The following is a 22552-nucleotide window of genomic DNA, read 5'->3' as shown; positions in this document are numbered from 1 at the left end:
CGTCAGATGGCCCCGAAACCGGAACCCTGACGCTAAGCGAGGATGACGGAGCTAATGACAGGATTATCTCTGAGAGCACTCGGGAAGGAACGACATCCTTATCAAACAATAATTGACTCCTTCCATCAATAGTTATTGAAATCAATAATATTAAACCAACCAGCCAGACAACCACAGCTTAGCTAGCTGGATGCCCCTGCCTCGTATCACTCTTGGCTAGTAGAAAGCTATCGTTAGCTTTGTATCGCTACATCATTTATTGTTGGCTAAAATCAACACCATTTGTCAGAATACACAAGTTAATTTGACTTTGTGTTGCACTCGGGTGGCACTACCTATCTTCATAATGTGGATAATTAGTGCTGTTAGCTCTCTGCTGTTTTCTACTAAAAGACTGCTGCTTTTTCCAGTTGGGGCTTGTTTCCCCGTCTTAATACCGAACATGAAGTGATGATGTGACGTCAGGTTGTCCTGTCGGCAGCGCTGCAGTTCATCGCTGCGGTTGTCGACCATTAATGCTGCAGTGCAGTTAAACTCGGGCCTGTGTGCAGCTTCGGGCCCTCTAATCGTCTTCAGGTTGTCGTTACCTCTCTGCTCGTACGTGAGCTGGCTGCACAGAGACGTGTTGAAACCCCGACTCAGAGCCAAGATGAGCGGTAAAGTCTGAGCGTTTGGCATTCACCAGAAGATCTGAGGTCCTGACTGGTTTCGGTCCAGCAGGTGCCTCTTTGAAAAGTTATCTTACTGTGACTGGAAAGTATCTGGACTTGGCCGCGTGGGGGTTTAATGGGAAACACAGTCCTCAGTTAGAACAAGTGCCCCTCTGATTGTTTCCCTCCTGGATTCAGACTGTCGGCCTTCCTGTCAGAGGCGGTTAGCGTCGGTTGTGTAACAACTTCGCGAAAATCTGAAAAAAACAAAAGCTCTTAAAAGTGTTTTTTCTTCTTCTTGCTGAAGCGATCTGTTTCGTCTAATGGGAGGCAGCTTGTGTTTCATCCGCTGAAAAAAGGCAGAGTTCAGGGATTGAATAACAGTTTGACGTCACTTCAAACTGCAGCTCGACTGAACAGGTGACGTCTGGAGCGCTGGAGGCTGTCAGGAGCTCTAATGAAGACGACTGAAGAGTTCACAGGTTACCTGAGCCGGTGTTACATCATTCACTGCAAAATAGTGCCTCAAATATTCTTTAAAAGAAGAGTTTGATTCTGCAGGATATCCTCAAACTCACTGAGCTTTAGGAAATATTTGACACAAAATTATCCAGTTTGTGGCACAGAAGTGGTAAAACAGATGTATTTTAATGTTGGAAATATTAGAAATAAAAATAAAAAGCACATGTGAAATGTTGGAAAACTTCACACTTGATAACAAATAATCAGCCTCCTTGACAACTGAGCAATTTGCTGCTGAAGGCCTTGACAGTTTTTTACCTGGCTGCTGTTTTGAAGCTCAATTTCTTCAGATTTATTGATGATTTATGCATTTGTGTTCTAATTTAGAGCTTTAATAATCTCCTAGATTGGATCAAATGGTGATGTGAAATGTGAAAGGTGTCTCTCTTTTAGCTCTTTTTCACAGATAGTCGTTGGACTGAATTCATCAGGTGGACAAACAAAATTAACTTACTGTATCTGTAACTAAATGGAACATAAAAAGGACCAAAAACAGAACCCTGAGGAACCCCACAAGTGTTACACACTTACAACATTGTCATGTTGATGATGCAGACAAATTGCTAGCTAATGTAGAAAAATACTAACATTATTCAATTCAATTCAATTTTATTTGTATAGCGTCAATTCATAACAGAAGTTATCTCAGGACACTTTTCAAATAGAGCAGGTCTAGACCGAACTCTTTATAACATTATTTACAGAGACCCAACAGTACCACCATGAGCAAGCACTTGGTGACAAGGGCAAGGAAAAACTGCCTGTTAAAAGGCAGAAACCTAGGACAGATCCTTTGGCTCTAGGTGGGTGGTCGTCTGTCTCGACCAGTTGGGGTGAGAGAGAGAGAGAGACAGAGAGAGAGAGAGCGAGAGACAGACAGACAGACAGACAGACAGGTGCACAGCAACAACAGTATTGGCAATGGCAATCTAGCAGGACCATGGCAGGAGGCTCCACCAGGATCGACAAGAACCTGCGAGATGAGAAAGCACAAGAACTCCGGGGAAGAAGTGAAGTTAGTAACATGCATTAATGGGACATGAATGAGTGCAGAAAGAGAGAGGAAGGGAGGAGCTCAGTGCACCATGGGAAATCCCCCGATAGTCTAGGCCTATAGCAGCATAACTAAGGGATGGTTAAGGACTCACCTGATCCAGCCCTAACTATAAGCTTTATCAAAGAGGAATGTCTTAAGCCTACTCTTGAATGTGGTGAGGGTGTCTGCCTCCCGAACCACAACTGGAAGCTGGTTCCACAAGAGAGGAGCTTGGTAACTGAAGGCTCTGGCTCCTGTTCTACTTTTAGAGACTATAGGAACCACAAGTATCCCAGCATTCAGAGAACGTAGTGTTCTAGTGGGGTAATAGGGTACTATGAGCTCTTTAAGATATGAAGGGGCCTGACCATGAAGAGCTTTATAAGTGAGGAGGAGGATTTTAAATTCTATTCTACAATTTACAGGGAGCCAATGCAGAGAAGCTAGTACAGGAGAGATGCGATCTCTTTTTCTAGTTCCTGTCAGTACTCGTGCTGCAGCGTTCTGAATTAATTGGAGCGTTTTAATGGACTTATTGGGGCAACCTGATAATAAAGAGTTGCAGTAATCCAGCCTTGAAGTAACAAATGCATGGATTAGTTTTTCTGCATCTGTCTGTGATAGTATGTGTCTAATTTTTGTAATATTACGTAAATGAAAGAAGGCAGTCCTAGAGGTCTGCTTTATGTGGGAGTTAAATGACAAATCCTGATCAAAGATAACTCCAAGATTCCTGACAGTGGTGCTAGAGGCCAAGTTAGTGCCATCTAGAGTAACTATATCTTTAGACAGTGAGTCTCTAAGGTTTTTGGGGCCAAGAACAAGAATTTCGTTTTTTTCTGAGTTTAACATCAGAAAATTGCAGGTCATCCAGGATTTTATGTCCTTAAGACATGTTTGTAATTTAGATAATTGATTAATTTCATCGGGCTTGATTGATAGATATAACTGCGTATCATCTGCATAACAGTGAAAGTTAATGGAGTGATTCCTAATAATGTTGCCTAAAGGGAGCATATATGAAGTAAATAGTATTGGTCCAAGTACAGAACCTTGTGGATCTCCATGACTAACTATAGTATTTATTGAAGATTCATCGTTAACATGTACAAACTGCGAGCGATCTGATAAATATGACTTAAACCAGCTTAGTGCGGTTCCTTTAATGCCAATTTGATGCTCAAGTCTCTGTAAAAGAATATTATGGTCAATGGTGTCAAATGCAGCACTAAGATCTAATAATACAAGTACAGAGACAAGTCCATTGTCAGAAGCAATCAGAAGGTCATTATTAACTTTAACCAGAGCTGTCTCTGTGCTGTGATGAACTCTAAATCCTGACTGAAAATCCTCAAATAAACTATTGTTATGTAGAAAGTCACACAACTCTTTGGCGACTACTTTCTCCAGAATCTTAGAGAGGAAGGGGAGGTTAGAAATCTGTCTATAGTTGGCTAAAACCCCTGGGTCAAGAGTGGGCTTTTTAAGAAGGGGTTTAATTACAGCTACTTTAAAGGACTGTGGTACATATCCTGATAATAAAGAAAGATTAATCATATCCAGTAAAGAAGTGCCAATTAAGGGAACAACTTCTTTAAGCAGCCTAGTTGGGATCGGGTCTAATAGACAGGTTGATGGCTTCGATGAAAAAATGATTGAAGTTAACTGATGAAGATCGATAGCAGAAAAACAGTCTAAATATATATCTAAGTTTACATTGGCAGAACTCCCTGAACTTGGAGAGCCACTGATAACTGTAGATGGCAGTTGGTGATTCATTTTCTCTCTAATAGTAATAATTTTATTATAGAAGAAGCTCATGAAGTCATTGCTACTTAAGTTTATGGGGATATGTGGCTCAATAGAGCTGTGACTCTCTGTCAGCCTGGCTACAGTGCTGAAGAGGAACCTAGAGTTATTCTTATTTTCTTCTATTAGTGCTGAGTAATAGGCTCCTCTGGCATTACGGAGGGCCTTTCTATAAGTTTTAAGATTATCATGCCAAATTGAGCAATATTCTGATAATTTGGAAGAGCGCCATTTCCTTTCAGATTTCCTAGCTATTTGTTTTAACTGGTGGGTTTGGTGGTTATACCAAGGTGCTAGTCTCCTATGTTTTAATAATTTCCTTTTTATAGGAGCAATAGAGTCTAATGTTCTTCGTAGTGAGCCTGCAGCACTATCAACGAGATTATCAATTTCAGAGGGACTAAAGTCGTTTTAGTTTTAGGATTCTGTTGAATTCAGACATGGCATTGAATTCAACACTGAAGGAATCTCCTCCTTAAATTTAGCTACAGCACTGTCAGATAGACATCTGCTGTAGGAAGTTTTGCCTAATGGCTTATAATCTAATAGTATGAATTCAAAAGTTATTAAATAATGGTCAGATAGGAAAGGATTATGTGGGAAGACTATTAAATGTTCAATATCAATGCCATATGATAGAACAAGGTCAAGAGTGTGATTAAAACAATGAGTTGGTTTATTTACACTCTGACAGAAGCCAATTGAGTCTATTAATGAGATAAATGTGTTACTAAGGCTGTCATTGTTAACATCCACATGAATATTAAAATCACCTACAATAATTACTTTATCTGATTTAAGGACTAAACTAAACTATTCAGTGGCTGTGTTGCAGCTGGCTGTCTAACTTTCCTAGCTTGCTAACATTATCACTACCAAAATACTATCTGGGTGGATAGGCTAATGTTTGCTTACTAAATGACTTAGTATGTGTTATGGAATTGTGACATCGGAACTACCTGCTATACAATAGTGTATTGGCATTGTCATTGTTTGCAGGTTAGCATGCAGATGCTAGCATTTAGCTCAAACCATCGTTGACTCAGTACGGCTGGTGTCTTCAAATGTTAACCGTGTTCGTGTTTGTCGTATTTACATCAACATTTTCAGAAAAGAGTTGAAGTTTGTGAACGCGACTTCCTGTCATAACCACAAGCTCACAAGCACCATTCGAAGGCCACAAGCTTCATAGAGCTGCTAGCACGACTGTAGACTGTTAGTCTGCTTAGTATTTAAAGGACGTTTATACAGAAAAATCCTGAAATCTTTGTGCACTTTTTGGACTCGTCAGTTATTTTTAATTCTTCCAGTTCATTTCTGTAAAAATGACCTCCCACAGAGAGATAATCTGTAATTTTTTCATGCAGTTTCTCCTCCATTACTTCAACTCTGAACAAATCCATCCCAACACAACAGTACAATTAGCAGCAGAATCAAACCTATCTGGTATTCTGGGGGATTTCCTTAAATTCTGGAAGACCTTGTCTTATTTATGTCTTTCACCGGCAGCTAAAGAGGAGGATTATTGTGTTCTAAACTCTCTGAGGAGGCGTTCTCTCCTCTGCGGGCCTCACAGAGCTTTTCTTCATGTAAGCTGGCATGGAAAATGAGCCATCCTCTCCTCTGCTGCGCTTTCCAAACCTGAGACGTTCCAAGTGGGGGAGCTGACATGGTGGCGCTGGGCCCGAGAGGCGACATCTGCAAACACTTTCCAGATCATCGCAACGGCGAGAGGAGGATAAAACCAACCAGAGAGAGGTCTCACAACTTTATTATCACTGTACAAACATACAACTTTATTATCACTTTACAAACAGACAACTTTATTAACACTGTACAAACACACAACTTTATTATTGCTGTACAAACACGACTTTAAATAGGATCATGTGTTGAGGAGAATATGAAGAAGAAGGTCAGTCGGCAAGTAGAGGCTGAGGTTAAGTCAGAGGTCAAAGGTTAATGGATAGTTGTGTTTTATTAACCGTATTTCTCCAGTTGTGTTTGTCCGGATTATCTGATCCCACCTGAAGCATCGGAAGTGTAATATAATGTGTGTGGTAGGTCATAGCTGGATGTTTACAACTGAGAGTGTGGTTGATAATTTCACCGTTCGTCTTCCAAATCATTTTGGTTAACCGCAGTAACCAGCCCATCTACAGCTCGAGGAGTTGTTGTCATCATTTCCCTTGTCCCTTCGCCAGTTTCCCAGCAGCTTCTGAACGCTGCACAGACGAAGACTGAAGAACTCTTTGTGTTTTTGAACGTTCTGTCTGGTCTGCCATTTCATCTGAAGTCCCTCCACCCTCCCCCAGAAACCTGAGGTCCTGCACACTCTGGCTCCGCTCCCACAGACTCCACACATGTCTCTGGGAATCCGTTCAAGGCGTTCGGAAAGAAATACCAAACAATTACTGCGGTAATTACCTCATTACCTCAGCACCCACCTGAGAGCTGGAGGAGGCAGTTGGTAGGGCTCGTCCTCGAGCGGTGACCGGCTGCAAGGTGATACTTCCTGACAGTTCAGTCATGGAATGAAATGTAGCGGTGTTAGCATAGCTGCACCTGAAAGGGAGCAGATGGAGGGAAAACGGTGTTGTCTTTTGTATGAATTGGACAGGTGTATAAAGACGTTGAGGTTGGGTCATAAAACACAACTTCCAACAAGCTACAATGACAGGTAAGATGCTAGCAAGTGTCTCTAAATGAAAGCTAGTTTTTAATCTTAATGTAATATCAGATATAACATCAAGTTAAATACTACAGATTTATTTATTGTTGTTCTTGTTTTCTGGTGTTATAGCAGAACATGTTTAGTCTAGCTTAGCATAAAAACGAGGGGTAAAATGCCGGCCAGTGTAGCTACAGAATAGCTAGAATTTAATTTGATGTAATATCAGATATAACATAGAGTTAAATATATTGTAGTTGCTCTAACGTTTAGCTTTTCCAAAATACTGTTAGCTGTTTGTACTGTGATAGCATTCATTCATTATGGTACTTGTTTTCCAGTGTTGTACCAGTATATGTTTAGCCTAGCTTAGCATAACAATGAGGAAAAATGCTAGCCAGTATAGCCACAAAACAGCTAGCCCCATCAACATTAGTTCATGTGTTTAGTAAGCAGATAAAGTGGCAACTACACACCGTTAGCTCGTTGTAACTAGCTTACATTATTACAATAGTACCTATTGCTGCTAACGAATTCAGTGGCATTTGAAGCTATGCACTATCATACCAGGATATGTTTAGTGTAGCTTAGCACAAAGACTGGAAGCAGTCTTTCTAATTTGCATGTTGTTAGCCAACAAGCTAACACCAGTCCATCCAAGAGCCTGGTTTTTGCGACAGTAATTAGCTCCAAAGCTAAGTACTGCTACAAACACTTGCACCACATTCCAAATTATTATGCACATTGGATTTAAGTGTCATAAACATTTAATTTTTAGTTTTTCAATTAAACTCATGGATGGTATTGTGTCTCAGGGCTCTTTGGATCATTGAAATCAATCTCAGACACCTGTGATAATTAGTTTGCCAGGTGAGCCCAATCAAAGGAAAACTACTTAAGAAGGATGTTCCACATTATTAAGCAGGCCACAGGTTTCAAGCAGTATGGGAAAGAAAAAGGATCTCTCTGCTGCCGAAAAGCATGAAATAGTGCAATACCTTGGACAAGGTATGAAAACATTGGATATTTCAAGAAAACTTAAGCGTGATCATCGTATGTGAAGAGATTTGTGGCTGATTCAGAGCACAGACGGGTTCGTGCAGATAAAGGCATAATGAGGAAGGATTAGGAGAGCAGCTGCTAAAATGCCATTGAAAAGCAGCAAACATGTATTTGAAGCCGCTGGTGCCTCTGCAGTCCCGCGAACCTCAAGGTGTAGGATCCTCCCAGAGGTTTGCAAGTGTGCATAAGCCTATTATTCGGCCACCCCTAAACAATGCTTACAAGCAGAAACGGTTGCAGTGGGCTCCGAAATACATGAAGACTAATTTTCAAACCGTGTTGTTTACTGATGAGTGCCGTGCAACCATGGATGGTCCAGATGGATGGAGTAGTGGATGGTTGGTGAATGGCCACCATGTCCCAACAAGGCTGCGATGTCAGAAGGAGGTGGCAGGATCATGTTTTGGGCTGGAATCATGGGGAGAGACCTGGTAGGTCCCTTTAGGGTCCCTGATGGTGTGAAAATTACCTCTGCAAAGTATGTACAGTTTCTGACTGACCACTTTCTTCCGTGGTACAAAAAGAAGAACCGTGCCTTCCGTAGCAAAATTATCTTCATGCATGACAATGCACCATTTCATGCTGCAAAGAATACGTCTGTGTCATTGGCTGCTATGGGCATAAAAGGAGAGAAACCCTGACCTCAACCCTATTGAGAACCTTTGGAGCATCCTCAAACAAAAGATCTATGAGGGTGGGAGGCAGTTCACATCAAAACAGCAGCTCTGGGAGGCTGTTCTGACATCCTGCAAAGATATTCAAGCAGAAACTCTCCAACAACTCACAAGTTCAATGGATGCAAGAATTGTGAAGATGATATCAAAGAAGGGGTCCTATGTTAACATGTAACTTGGCCTGTTAAGATTTTTTTGATTGAAATAGCTTTTGATTTCTGTAAATATGATCTGCTGATGCTGCAAATTCAACAAATTACCATTTTAGTTCTCTTTACAACCTTTAAAATGTTTTGATCTCTGTTGTGCATAATAATTGAAAAAAAAACAGTGTATTTTGAGTTTATTTTTAAAAAAAAATCTGTTATCATTAGGAGATTTGTTCAATAAAATTTGAATTATACTCTAACGGTTGATGACTTGAAAATTATACTGACTGTCATTTGCATCGACTATTTAGGAAAATCTGAGAAAAATATCATTTGCATAATAATTTGGAATACGGCGTATTTGTTCTTGTTTTGTGTAACTCAGAGCTGGTAGAGCAGCTGGATGCTGATTCAGAGACATAAAAGCCAAAAAAAAGGACATTTAACCATCAAATTGAATCCAGGTGAAGCTAATCAGTCAGGGGTCATTAAACAGGTCAATTTAATGGGTCTTTTCACATTAATAACCCTGTAAACTGCACCAAAGGCATTAAAAATCTCTTCATTATTTTTATATTGTATAATTGAAATCATGAGAAATCCCTTAAAAGCCCCTCTTACATTCATTATGCATAATTAGTTCTGATTTAATGGACAAATTAAGGGGATTTAGGGGATCAGATAATGTGTTCTTGTGTATATTTATAATAGAAGTTGTGTTTTTTGAGCTTTCTGTGCTGTTGTCAGTGTTTTCAGTGCCCGTGGTCGCACTGCGCCGCAGCCTGAGGGCAGACAAAGGCGGCATTGTGCAGCCGGCGCAGTTACGGAGGTTATATAAGCGTTGCTGGGTTTTGTCCGCTGGCTTCAGCGCTCATCACCGTGATGCGATGCAGGTGGCGCGGGGGCTCTGGCACGCTGTATCAACGCCGGCGTTTTGGCAGGAAGAGATGTTTGATTGGTTTAAGAGCTCCCTGTTCCCGGGAACAGCTGGGCCTATCAGCTGAGGGCGGAGTACACTGTAAGAAATGTCTCAAAATGTCTGGTTTTCATCCGAATCCAGTGCAAATTTTAACCGTTTCCAGAAAATAAGACATGACTGAAAGGTCAAACGATGGAAAACATGATGGAAATCAGACGTTTGGGGTGTGAGGAAGGTTACAGTCCTCTTCATCGCTCACACAGATCAGATGTTTTCACTGTTTCGTGTTTAACTCAGACAGGAAACAGATATTTACTCTTTTAAATTTCTGCAGTTTGTTTGTTTTTTTAAAGGAAAGAAAAAATAAAATGTAATAAAATTAGGAACATGGAAACAGTCTTTTATTGTGAAGTCCTGTGTTTTATTGTGAAGGCCGATGTGTTGGGTGCAGAGTGACAGTAAAGGTCAAGCTGTTGGCGCTCCAATAGAGATGCTTTGTTTCTAGCTGAAGGATGTGTGAATGTTTGTTTCCGAGCTGCTCAATAATTACAGTGATTATGTTGATATAACCCTAATAACAATAATATTAATAATAATAATAATAATAATAGTGATAATGGTGTCAGATTTGTGTTTGTGAGTCGACCTTTAATTGGCCGTAGGATAACAGCGATACATTAGCCTAATTGGCAGCGTTAGCCTCGTTAGCCTGATTAGTGGAGGTCACCGTGAGCCTCGGGCTGCAAGCGTGTTTGTGAGAACCGGCGCTGTGACGATCAGTCCGGGCCCGTCGAGCCTCACCACCGTTTGATGTGGTAGTGTTTAAGTTTTACGGGACGAGGCGTGGAGCCGCTCTGCTGCTCGCCGCACGAACGCAGAGGAAAGAAAGGAGGGAGAAGAACAGAAGAGTAAAGTGTGAGTGCTGACTTTGGCGAGCGGCGTGTTGGAGCTCGCTGTTTGCAGCTGTCAGACTCTTTAAAGTTCAAAGAAACCAGACGACAGAGTGATGGACAGCGTTTGAGGGACTTCAGCTTGTGGACACTGTTAACATGTTTGAGCTCTTTACATCCACATCGTCCCCACACAGACATCAGCAGAGGAACATGTGCGTGTTTTAACTCTTTAGCAGGAAACAGGTTAAAACATGCAGGACAGTATTTGTTGTTGTAGAGAATTCATGGATATCCAAAAATACAGTCCCAGTCTGTCCACTACTGCAGGGCTCACATTCCCATCGGTCACACTTCTGTATTCTGCTCATTAGCAAATATACCTCCTTATTTTACTAGTTTGTCGAGTTTTAACTACGAACAGATGCTACAAAGCTACAAAGAAACATAAAACAACTACAAAAAGACATAAAAAAAACTACAAAGAAACATAAAACAACTACAAAGACACATAAAACAACTACAAAGTGACATCATTATAACATAATAACAAAGAGACTCAAAGACACACTGAACGCCAACAGCGTGCGGCGCTGTTGTTGGTGTTCAGCGTGTCTTTGCTCGGCTGTGGCTGATATAAAGTATAGTAGTATATAAGCTTTATAGTATTTTATAGTATGTAAAGCTTTGTAAGAGGCTCATTGAGGACTGTGTGGGCTGCAGTACTGCTGGTGGCCACTGGGGGCGCTCCTGAAGTTGGTGTTGTTAACGCGTCTGACAGGTGGAGTAAATGGTTGCAGCTGTATTTTGACACCTTGCAGCCTCCATCCGTGTCTTCGGTTTCAGACTGCTCTCTCTAGTGCTGACACCTGACAAGCGCCTGTCGGCTGATTTGTAGCGTTGCTCTTCGTCCTGTTGTGTAATGTTCCTCCTCTCTCTGCATCAGCTGCTGTTTGGCAGCGCCTTCCCTCCATCCTGTCGCATGTAGCAGCACGTGTTGGACCAACCGAAGTCCAGGGCCAGGGTTCGGGTTTTCCCTTCAGCCCCCCGCCGCCAGCCCCCCTCCTCCTCCTCCTCTTCATCATCATCCCCCAACTCGGTCTCCAACACGGAGAAAACATGTCAGTGGTTTTGGCTCTGCGGCTGTTCCCAGCAGCACGTGTGAAGCGGGCGTTTGTGTTGTGATGCGGGTGGGGTTTGAGTGTGTGTGTGCTGCTGTGGTGTTTCCCATCATGCTTCAGTCCAGGAGCGGCCGGGCCACCGAGGACGCTCTGGTTTCATGAGCTTCTCTGCGAGCACGTGGAACAAACCTGAGTGACCCAAACGCAGCGACGCACTGCTGCTGCTGGGTAATGGCTGCGTGTTCACCGCTGACAGACGCTCCTACAGTCAGTGGTCGAGTTTCTTTGTGTGAAACATCCACAGAGGATTTAAATTCCTCTCATTCCTGTTCACTTCTCCTCCTGAACACACTGCACCTCCAGCTGCAGCGCTAACCTTTATTATTAAATTAATTAAGGAATAAAAATACACAGCTGGGCCCACGAACCACAGACACAAACTACCACAAAGAGACACTAAACAACCACACAGAGACACAAAACAACCACAAAGAGACACTGAACAACCACAAAGAGACACTAAACAACCACACAGAGACACTAAACCACTGCAAAGAGACACCAAACAACCACAAAGAGACACTAAACCACCGCAAAGAGACATTAGACCACCGCAAAGAGACACCAAACAACCACAAAGAGACACTAAACCACCGCAAAGAGACATTAGACCACCGCAAAGAGACACCAAACAACCACAAGAGACACTAACCACCGCAAGAGACATTGACCACCGCAAGGACACAACAACCCCAAGAGACACTAACCACTGCAAGGACACCACAACCACAGAGACACTAAACCCCGCGAGACATTAGACCACCGCAAAGAGACACCAAACAACCACAAAGAGACACTAAACCACCGCAAAGAGACATTAGACCACCGCAAAGAGACACCAAACAACCACAAAGAGACACTAAACCACCGCAAAGAGACATTAGACCACCGCAAAGAGACACAAAACAACCCCAAAGAGACACTAAACCACTGCAAGAGGCAGGAATTTGCCCTCAGTGTTGTTATTGACTCTCTGACTGATTATTGATGATTAGTAACTGATACTGTAATAATAATAATAATAATGTTATTAAATACTAGTGCTGTCAGTTTAACGCGTTATTAACGGCGTTAACGCAAACCCATTTTAACGGCGTACATTTTTTTATTGCGAGATTAACGCCTAGCACACTTTGTAGTTTTTTTCACATACTGTTGCAACAACTAGTAACGTTAGAAAAACTACAACACCACACCGGATCTAGCTAGACCGGAAACAAAACAATAGGCACGCCACACACACTTGTTTAAGAGTAGTAGACGTTGCGTTTTGAGTGGATGGCGAACGCGAGACGCCGAAATGGATGGATTCCTTGTTGTCTGAAAATGTCAACAGGCTTGGCTGTTTGAGTAACTGGCTCAAAGCAAAGAAGTAGTAGGCTTTCCTTTTATTGGTAACCGTTACTGTTCATTCTTTCTGAAATAAGAGGCTGGGTTGAGCCTCTGGTGAATAAAGAGCAGTAGCCTGACTGCTATGTTCAAAGCAAACTTGAGAAAAGTATTAAGCCATGGTTTAACTGCACTATAGGCTGAGTCCTAGTTTACCTTACATGTGCACTTTGTAATTTTATTTTGTATCGCCCTGTTTTGATCCCTTAGAAAGGGCTGTTGAAGGGGCTGTTTGTGTGACAAAGTATTTGTTTCACCCTTTTATTGATGGACAGTGTTACATTGTGTGAGAGATTATTTGCTCCAAGTGAGAATGTTAGTGTGAAATTGAACACTACAATATATGCAAATGTTATTTTCAATAAAAACAACATTTGCACAAAGCAAGCCGATCCACTTTTCCATGTTGATTAAGCAGAGCATTCATATACACTCATATATAAACATAGAGCATTAAAATGAGAAAAAATAATGGGACAAAAAGAAATCAAGGGACATTTAGAATAGATAAAAATGTGCGATTAACTATGACATTAATGCGATTAATCGCGATGAAATGTTTTAATCATTTGACAGCACTATTAAATACATTTTCTGATTGGTTTGCTGCTTTCTTTTCCCTCCACAGCACTGCTGGCAAACATCTGTCTGAATTATTGAGTGTCGAACAGCCAAACTGACTGAAAAACAACACATTAAAGAGAGGGAGGAGTGGAGGAGGAGGAGTGGAGGAGGAGGAGGTGATGAAAAAACCAGCAGAGAGAGTAAAAGGAAAAAAGTAAAAGTTCATGTTTGAGGTCCAGAGAGAAGAAAGGAGAGCTTCAGCGAGGGAGAGGAGGGAGGGTACAGTACGAGAGGAAGGGGGTTGATGATGTCGCCAAGGCCACGCCCACCTGCACAGGCTATAGATGGCGGCGTTTCAGGGGTCCACCTCTCCACACCGAGGACGTCCGACGGCTGAACAAGTCCTAAGACTGCAGAGAGAGACTTAGTGAAGTTGTCCAGCTCCTGGTCGCTCCTCATCCTCCTCAAACCTCTTCATCATCCTCCTCAAACCTCTTCATCATCCTCCTCATCCTCGTCTGCTGGAAGCTGAAGCTCTGAGGTCATGGCGAGCGTCACTCTCCTACGAGTCCTCGTCCTGCTGCTCGGAGGGACAATTCTCCTCAACGGCGTCCCCGCTCAGAGGATCAGAGGCAAGTGTTCAATAATGAGCAGAGAGATTAACAGTCAATAAATCAATCAATCAATCAATAAAAGATTATCAGTGTAGGAACAAATAAGCAATCTACAGAGTAAAGAACTGGACACAAAGAGGAAGAACAATGTAGGATGCAATGTGCAGGTTGATGGTAGGAAACTGTAAATGTGATGCAATCTGAGAGAAAACGTGTTTAAATAAAAGTGAAATATAACAAAAATGGGACATTAAGAAGAAGAAACGTAAAAATGTGTCGAGCATAAAGTTTAACTGTGAAACACTTTTGGCGTTTTTAAGCTTCCGTACGGTAAGGAGCTGCAGCTCTCGCTTGCAGGTGTTTGTTTGCTGAGTCAGCACTTTCTGCCTTCACCGCTGAATCAGCAGAAAACTCATCAAATGAGACTATTTCTGCAGTTTTTTTTTAATGCATTTAATTTATCGGTGTTCTGGATGCATGCTAGCGTGGATTTAGTTTTCAGTTTTTAGGGTTTTGGCGTGATGTTTATTGGTGCAGCATTGAGTCCTGCAGGCAGATGAAGGGGGGTGGGGGCGGGGGGGTAATTCATGATCTCACCTGTGATTTTTCTGTCTCACTGAGCTTTTATAAATTATGAAAAAGGAATAAAAACTCCTCCTTTAGAGCGACTCGGTGGTCTGATGTGGTGGCTCAGAGGGGATTACCTCACCGGGCGAGAGACAGCCAAAAACAACAGAGTGAGAGAGACAGAGAGAGAGAGAGAGTGAGACAGGAGCTCCTGTACGTTTAGTTTTTGCTCTTTCTGCAACTTTCACTGATTTTTATGTGTTTCTGGTTCTTTCTTTTTTTTTTGCCTTATATGGAAGTTTATGAGTGACCATACATTTCATTAATGTCATTAAAAGAAAAAGAGCATTCTGGGAAAGTTATAAAAACCAGATTTCAGGCTCTCTTTTTTTTGGCTCCTTTTTAAAAATACCAACACTCGTTCACTAACAGGTTCCAACAGGACCCGCCCACATCCAGCTGTCACTCACTCTGTGTGCGTTACATCAGGCTAGGGACTGTGGTTGACCTATAGGTGGCGCTAACGCCCTCGTTGTTCTGCTTTAATAATAATAATAATACATTTTATTGTTGGCGTTCACTCAGTAACAGTTCAAGTTTCCTCGTGCTGATTTCCCTCCATTAAAGCTCCAGTGAAACCAGTAAAACCAGCAGCAGCTCGTTAGTTTCCACATGAAAGAGTTTCCATCGCAGCTCCACCTAATGAGACAGAAACAACCAGGGTCTCTGACTGCTGCAGTTCTTAAACCAATATTATCGATCTTTAATCAATGAATGTGCAGTAGGTTATGGTTGGAGTTTCCTGTGTACTCAGTGCTTCAGTCAGTACTTCGATGTGTTTGAGTGGTTGTAGTTCTACTGATACTTGAGTTAGACTCTTGTTGAAAGTGTTTCCTGTCCGTCGTCCTCCTCAAACAACAGACTGAGACTGAGACGTTATCCAGGCTGTCCGGGGGGGCGACTTCATGTTAAACAGCAGTTTTTTCCTGAGGGGGGGTCGATGTCTTTCAGTTTTCAGCTGCTGGCAGAAAACCTTCCACAGGCTGCCAGCAGTGAGCTGCATGATCGCACACGTCCAGCTCTTCCCAACCAACCTGCAGGAACAAACCTCCACCCATCGGCTCTGTGGGCTGCAGGAGGCCTAATTACTCCTGATTGTTTCACTGTATGGCGGCCCGAGGCGGCGCAGAGACTTAATCAGTTACACAAACACAGTTAAACAGGAGAACAATGTTACTTCATCTGCTGCCCAACGCTTCATTTCCATAAACATGTGCCTGCCACGAAACAGTTCCAGTTTACTATGAAACTGTGAGACAAATGAACATTTCACCACACAGAATAGTTGCAGCGAGTTATGTGAGTAAAACGTGACAAAGTTTCAGTGGAGTTTGCTTACGATTTGCTATAATTTTAAATGATTATTTTTGCCTGAATTAATCCCAGATGACATTTGAACAGGAAGATTCAGAGTTTGGACCTTCAGCTTTTCACTCTCCGTGAACCAGAATAAATGTTTTCAGCTGTTGAAACGAGAGCTCAGGAGCCACGTGATGCAGCTTGGTTTGTTTGCGACACTTTTTAATGACGGGAAATACATTTTTAGCTCATATTTGTTATCATTTAGTCAAATTGTCTCCATTAAAAGTTGCCGAATTAGCTGTTAGCAGCTGCTGTTACTGATGCGTGTACCGTTAACGATCACTGGATCCATGTGACACTGATGAAGGTTAAAAACACGCCGATTGTCAGGCAGGTTCTGCAGCTAGGACGTGGCTGTGGCGGTTTCCAGCCTCCGAATGCTGGAAAAATAAAAAGCTTTATAGTTCCTGAGAAAACCACGTGGGACCGAAACATTCTGTACTTGTTAAACTTTTAAAAGTGGAGCGTGACGTCGGGTTTGAACCCCGGAGAGGCCGAGGTCAGGTCCATCCACCAAACATGTTCATTAACAGTTGGTCCACAGGCTCCGAGGGAATCAATAAAAGCTCATATACTGTGGAGAGTTTGGTTTCTGAATGAGATATCCATCTGACGAGAGCATGAAATCCAATCAAACTGTGGTTCTTCCCACAGAACAGAGTGTACCGACATTTTAGACTCATAATCAACTCTTTGGTTGGAACTGAGCAGTGAGTGAACAGGTTGTAGCGACTTCCTCTGCTGCCTGTGGACTGATGCCGACGCCCAGGATGATGCTCGCTGGCGCCCACGGACTGTGTTCGCTACGCTGGCTGCAGTTCACTGAGCAGCCACTGGTGGCGCCGTTAACTACGGTTTAATGTTACATAGAGAAGCTTCAATCATTCGATGTCAAACAGGGAAACTTGTGCTAACATCAGTGTGCTAACATCAGTGTGCTGACATCAGTGTTTAGTGAAATGCTTCCTGTGGTCACCATCTTAGTTTTAATGTGTTAGCATGCTAGCATTAGCTTAATTAGCACAAAGTACAGTTGGGAGCAGCTAACTAGCCTCACTGCTAACAGTGCTAACTTGCTTGTTTGGGTTGTTTTCCTCGAATGATGTAGCAGCCATGCTAACAGCAGAGAATCATGTTTTATGTCTTCAGTTGGTCTTTAAAGCGTCTTTGAGCCGAAACAAACAGACGTTATTGAGACTCCGACAGGAAGAGGAATGTTTCTGTTTCCCCTCCAGCTGATTGGTCTCGTTCGTTAAACTGTTTTAATTACCTGCAATTTGTTCTCGTGTGACCAGAGCGACTTAATTAGCAGAACTATTTGGCGGCGGAGCGGTGATTCGCTCGGAGCTCACTGGCAGCGCGGTAGCAATAACAGAAGGAAAGAAAAACTCTGAAAAGACAACAACATGTGGAGGATTCAGATCGTTTCCAGATTGTTTGAAAAGGAAACAACCTCGTGAACGTCACTACTGAACTGCAGGGGGATTTTCGCTGTAAAGTTACAGGAAACCTAAACAGAACTTTTCAAACTAAATAATTTAAATTGTGTGTGAGAGTTACGGAAGAACTTTCATGCCTGAAAATACATAACAATAATAATAATAATAATAATTCCAAAAATGTTATTGTTTTCATTCATTTTAAAATAAATGAATTATAATTTTTGAAATTTTAACTCCAAAAGGGTAAATTTTAAAAAAGTATCTCATAATTCTGACCAAATATCAAATATATTTTGATGGTGTTGGACTTCATTGTGCTTTAAAATGTACATCTATAATTATTATTACATTTTTTATTTAAAATTTTAACATTCTGACTCTTTATAACAGTTTTGACTGTAAAAGTGTAACCTTTTCATAATTTTGACTATTTAATAATTCCTAATGTCTCATCACCAACTTCGTCTTCTTCTGCAGTGCGTCGTCAGAACATGAAGGTTCGGATCAACGCCACCGGCGACACCATCGTGATGAAGTTCGTGCGTCCGAGTCCCGACGTGAAGCTGGAGGGTTACATTCTGGGCTACGGCAGCAGCATGTTCTCCAAACAGTTCATCCAACTGCCCGAGAACGGACAACCGTACGAGACCGAGATGGGTAAGAAGTTCTACGGAAGCCATAACAGAGCTAATCATCATTATTGATAATAAAAATGTTAGTTTATTATATTTGTATGGATGAGTGAAAACAACATTTGATCTGTTCAAACAAATTAATTATCTGTATTAGTATTCTGAATGGGCGGGGCTTACACTGGAAGTAGGCGTGGCCACGTATACGTTAATTTAAGACTGAAATTGATATGGGTTGATCAGAAGTTGCTAAATTTGTTAAATATATTTACAGAATTAATCTGTTATCAATGTTATTGATCACAAGAGTAAGATAACTAGGTTTTTTTTATAAAAGGTGCACATTTGACTAATTTTCATGTTTAAAGAAGCATTTACATTTTTCAATCTTTACTTTTGTCCTCTTTGGGCTTCCGTACATCTCAAGAAAAAAAGTGAAAACTCTCTAAAACTTTATCCAGCATCAATCTGATGTAGGCACTTTAACTCTACTGTATGTCGGAAAGATAGGATGTTAAAACACCCCAAGATTTGAATGGAGTTTGGTTGGAAGGTCGCTACCTGTTTATAAGACTGAAGGTTTTTCTCTCTCAGTCACTCAGTTTCCTGTTCGCGTCTTTAAAGCGATGACAGACTGATTCATAAACATCCACAGCAGTTCCTTGCTGGAACTAATGAGCTATGTGACAGTAAGACGGGGGGTTTCTCTCTTGTTCTGGGCCTGAAGGTTAAATTTCTGTCTGTGTATGCGAGCACTAAACCTCCGTGTCTAAACCGTCAGACTCGTGGGAAACGCAGAGTTTCTGCAGAAATGCTTCAGGGGGAAAACCGGAACGTGAGAAGCTTTGAGAGTCTGGCAGCAGCAGCAGGTGGCTCTGATCCTGGTTCTGAAGCTCGGCCAGCAGTTATATCCCATCACGGCAAAAAAACACTCTAAAAGTTCTGACGGTGTGATGTGTTTAAGGGAGCATATCATCGGGAAGGGTTAACAGAAAAACAGAAAACCTGCTGAAAGTCGTCCTTCAGCACCGTGTTCTCTAGAGGACGACTCCCTCCTATTGCAACACATTTCCTCCACAGTGAGAGGCTGCACAGACCTTAGCATTGCGCTTAAAAACGTCACACTTTGACTGGAGTTTGGTGGTGGTGGTCTTTTTAATTTAGTTAAAGTTTGACTTTCTGCCCTCGTGTGTGGACAGACATTAACTCTGTGGAAGGTCACAAGTTTTTCTAGAAGGCTGTCTGAAATGTGAGAGCTTCATAAGTTTGTGATGATATTTGATTATGTTGAATTAAGTTTGGTGGATAAATCGACAACTCAAACATTTACAGGTTATTTCATGATGAAATTAAACAGTTGGTTAAAAAAAAAGGTTTGTTGGAACATCTCCTGAATATGTTCTTTTAATCATTCAAATGTGGGTTTTCAATCATTTTCTTTTTCTTTTTGGCACAATGTGACGTGCTGTGTTCACGTGCAGCTGGGGAAATCAGACATCCCGGTTCGCTTTGTGGGTTAATTAAACCCAGAAGATTAAGCTCCACTGGGAGTCTTTTAATTTAATCTCTGTCTCCGTTTTTGTTGCTCGTCTCTCGTCGCTGCTCTTTCTGCCCCAAGGTCGCCTGTCAATCAAAGTGTGTGGTGGGCGGGGCTGTGGTGTCAGAGCTGCTCTTAAAGGCTTCATGTGGTGTTTACCTTCCTGTTTAAAAGCCCTCAGCGGAGAACCATCCATCAGCAGCTCAGGGAGGATCCACGACCACAGTGTTGACTCTTTAAATCCGACGCCGCTCGTGGCTTTTGGTTTATTCAGCCACATGAGACACAAACAGAGAGACTCAATAATTCACTGTTTCCTCTTGTTTGTTTTCAGGCCATAAAAGTGTTCAGACACATTTCTGATCAGATCTAAAGAAAAGTAACGAAAGTGACGGCAAAAAAATGATGGAAAACCCAAAGGATCCAGTAGAAGTGTATTGGTGTTAATCTGCTAATCAGCTAATGTGAGAAATCTTAATAAGATTTAAAGAAAAACAAGAAAAATAAATGTATATTCTCAGAATATAACCTGTAAATGTTTGGGGTTGTTGTTTTTGGGTGTTCACTGTCTGGGGTAAAATTCAAACATGTAAATCCCAGTGAAGGGAACTCTGTGAAGCCTCCGTAAACTGGAACTGTGACGATCCTGAACTCCAACAAAAGCAAACACTGAAATAAAAACCCTGTCAGCTGAGTTTAACCCTCCTGACCTCCATGACAACCGCAGCTGATAAATGTTCCAGCAAGACAAAAAAAGGAAAGAGAATGACCTCAGACTCTCAGGTGATTACAGGTGATTGATGAGGTCAGGAGGCGGAGGAGGGGCATGTTTCCACCTGTCAGCAGGAGACGAATGGAAGCGCTCACATCCACAAAGAGACGCAGAGTTTGTTTTTAGGGAAAACAGCCAGAGGACTTTGACAGTGCAGAGGTTTGTCTTAAAGTCCTATAATTTAGAATGAAGTCTGGTATGGGATGAGGTCATGTTCAGGATTTGGACATTGCCAAAAGATTAGCACATTAAATAAAGCAGCATTGTCTCGATATAAACTGATAAAGGCAGATTGGTGTGATTCATGCAGCGTGGGTGGTACCTGTTGAGGTATAAAGGTGAGGAGTCCTTCTGTTTCCTGTTTGTGGAGTGAAAAAGATTAATAGTGTTCAAGTTGATACAGTTAGCAGCAGTTCATTAGCAGTTAGCTACTTTAGCCATTAGAAATATACCAAAAAAACAAATTTCTCTCTAAAATCTGATTTAGTTTCACCAAAATCACTGAATACATTAATAAAGTTGAGCTAACGATTGATGTAAATTAGCTAACTACTATTTAAAGTTTTGCATAGAGCACTTACTTGCTACACAGTGAAATGCTAACTGACTCATTTGTTAATTTACGAATGCTTTAACGATTTAGCTAACGATTGGTGTAGATCAGCTAGCTAGTTACCTAGCTACAGAGTGAAACGTTAGCTAACTAAAAGTTGTGCTTCTGTACAGTAATCAGTGTCTGTAACACATCTGAAAATAACATTTAGTTTATTTTCTGAATAAAGGAAACAAAAACACAACTTTAAGATTAAAACTTCCAGAACAAACAATGAGCTTTCGGCCAATAACCTGCCAGTCCTTCCAGCTTCACCGTTAATCCGGTTAACACCCGCCCACTTTACCCAGAATGCTGCTGGGTGCCTCGCCTCCACCCCAACAGTTCCCACTTTACTTTACATGCAAACAGACTTTATTGGAGTTCATCTTCCTGCTTATAAACTGAATATTTCACCTGTTTGCAGCTTTAAAAGCTGAAAGAAACTAAAAGAAACTCAACTCACTTTGATTATTGTTTCAACATGTCTCTCTCTCTCTCTCTCTCTCTCTTTGTCTGTCTGTAATCATTAACATCTGTCTGTCTGCTCTGGGGGGTCGTTTTAATGCCCACAATGACTTCATCATCATGGCCGCACATTTCCACAACACATTCCTCACATGTTTCTGCCTCCCACAGGAGCTGCAGCGGTGGAGAGCTCGCCGTACTCGCTGTACGGTGGCAGGTTGTAGACAGAAAGTATTCTACAAAGACGTGTTTTACATATTCGATGGAAAACAGACGACTCAAATTATGGCAGAAACATTTCAAGAGTGGAAGGACGAGAAGAGAAATTTACAGAGAAATAAACCGAATCACTTAAACACACATTAGAAGGCTATTGTTAGCAAACGCTAGCTAAAGAACAATTGATGTAAATTAACAAATTAGTTAGCATGTTTCGATCTACAGCACATTTTTGATTTTTAGATAATTTTGCTAACATTAGCTTCCAGATGTAACTAGCTAGCTAATATATGTTAATTGCTAGCTAAAAAGTTACATCTGAAAGCTGTTCTTAGTAAAATGCTAGCTAACAGTCGTCTTTCAGGGAACTCCATTAAGAATACCTGAAAAATACCTGAACAATGACTTCCTGTGTCTGAGACGCCGAAACTAAAACCTGATCTAATCTCCGAAACCTGAATCCACATTTTGTTTCAGACGCGGAGCCGAAGTACCTGGTGGCCGTCCAGCCTATCCCAGTCAACGACGTGAAGAAACACTGCACAGGTGTGTCCTGTTTGCTTTACGTTGCCGTGCGCACCGACAGGATGTCTCACTCTGTCCTCACCTGTGCTCACAGGGAAGGTGAACCTGGAGAAGCCGCTCCACCTGGTGATCGGTTCCGTCAGCCCGACGGCGGTGCTGCTGTCCTGGGGAAACTCCCTGAAGACGCCTTACGAAGGGAACATCATGAACGAGTGTCTGGAGGACGGGTGAGCGATCTCGTAACGA

The 22552-nt window shown here is 41.8% G+C and overlaps 1 protein-coding gene across 18 annotated transcripts in view; it reads left to right on the top strand.

Moving 5' to 3' along the window:
• Nucleotides 1-13783: 13783 nt before the first annotated feature.
• Nucleotides 13784-22552, top strand: part of LOC127378646 (target of Nesh-SH3) — a 28451-nt gene continuing 19682 nt past the window's right edge. For 4 of the 18 annotated variants that reach the window (XM_051427728.1, XM_051427729.1, XM_051427725.1 and 1 more), the window contains exons 1-4: nt 13788-14148; nt 18039-18218; nt 22259-22327; nt 22401-22533. In XM_051427728.1, coding sequence (XP_051283688.1) covers nt 14061-14148; nt 18039-18218; nt 22259-22327; nt 22401-22533 — 470 coding nt within the window. In that variant the 5' untranslated portion in view covers nt 13788-14060. Of the gene's footprint in view, nt 14149-18038; nt 18219-22258; nt 22328-22400; nt 22534-22552 lie in introns of all 18 variants that reach the window. The other 14 variants (XM_051427732.1, XM_051427736.1, XM_051427734.1 and 11 more) reach the window with 7 other exon arrangements.

This window comes from Dicentrarchus labrax, unplaced genomic scaffold (genome assembly GCF_905237075.1).
Source record: "Dicentrarchus labrax unplaced genomic scaffold, dlabrax2021, whole genome shotgun sequence".
NCBI lineage: Eukaryota > Metazoa > Chordata > Actinopteri > Moronidae > Dicentrarchus > Dicentrarchus labrax.
This window is presented reverse-complemented; position numbering and strand designations above follow the sequence as displayed.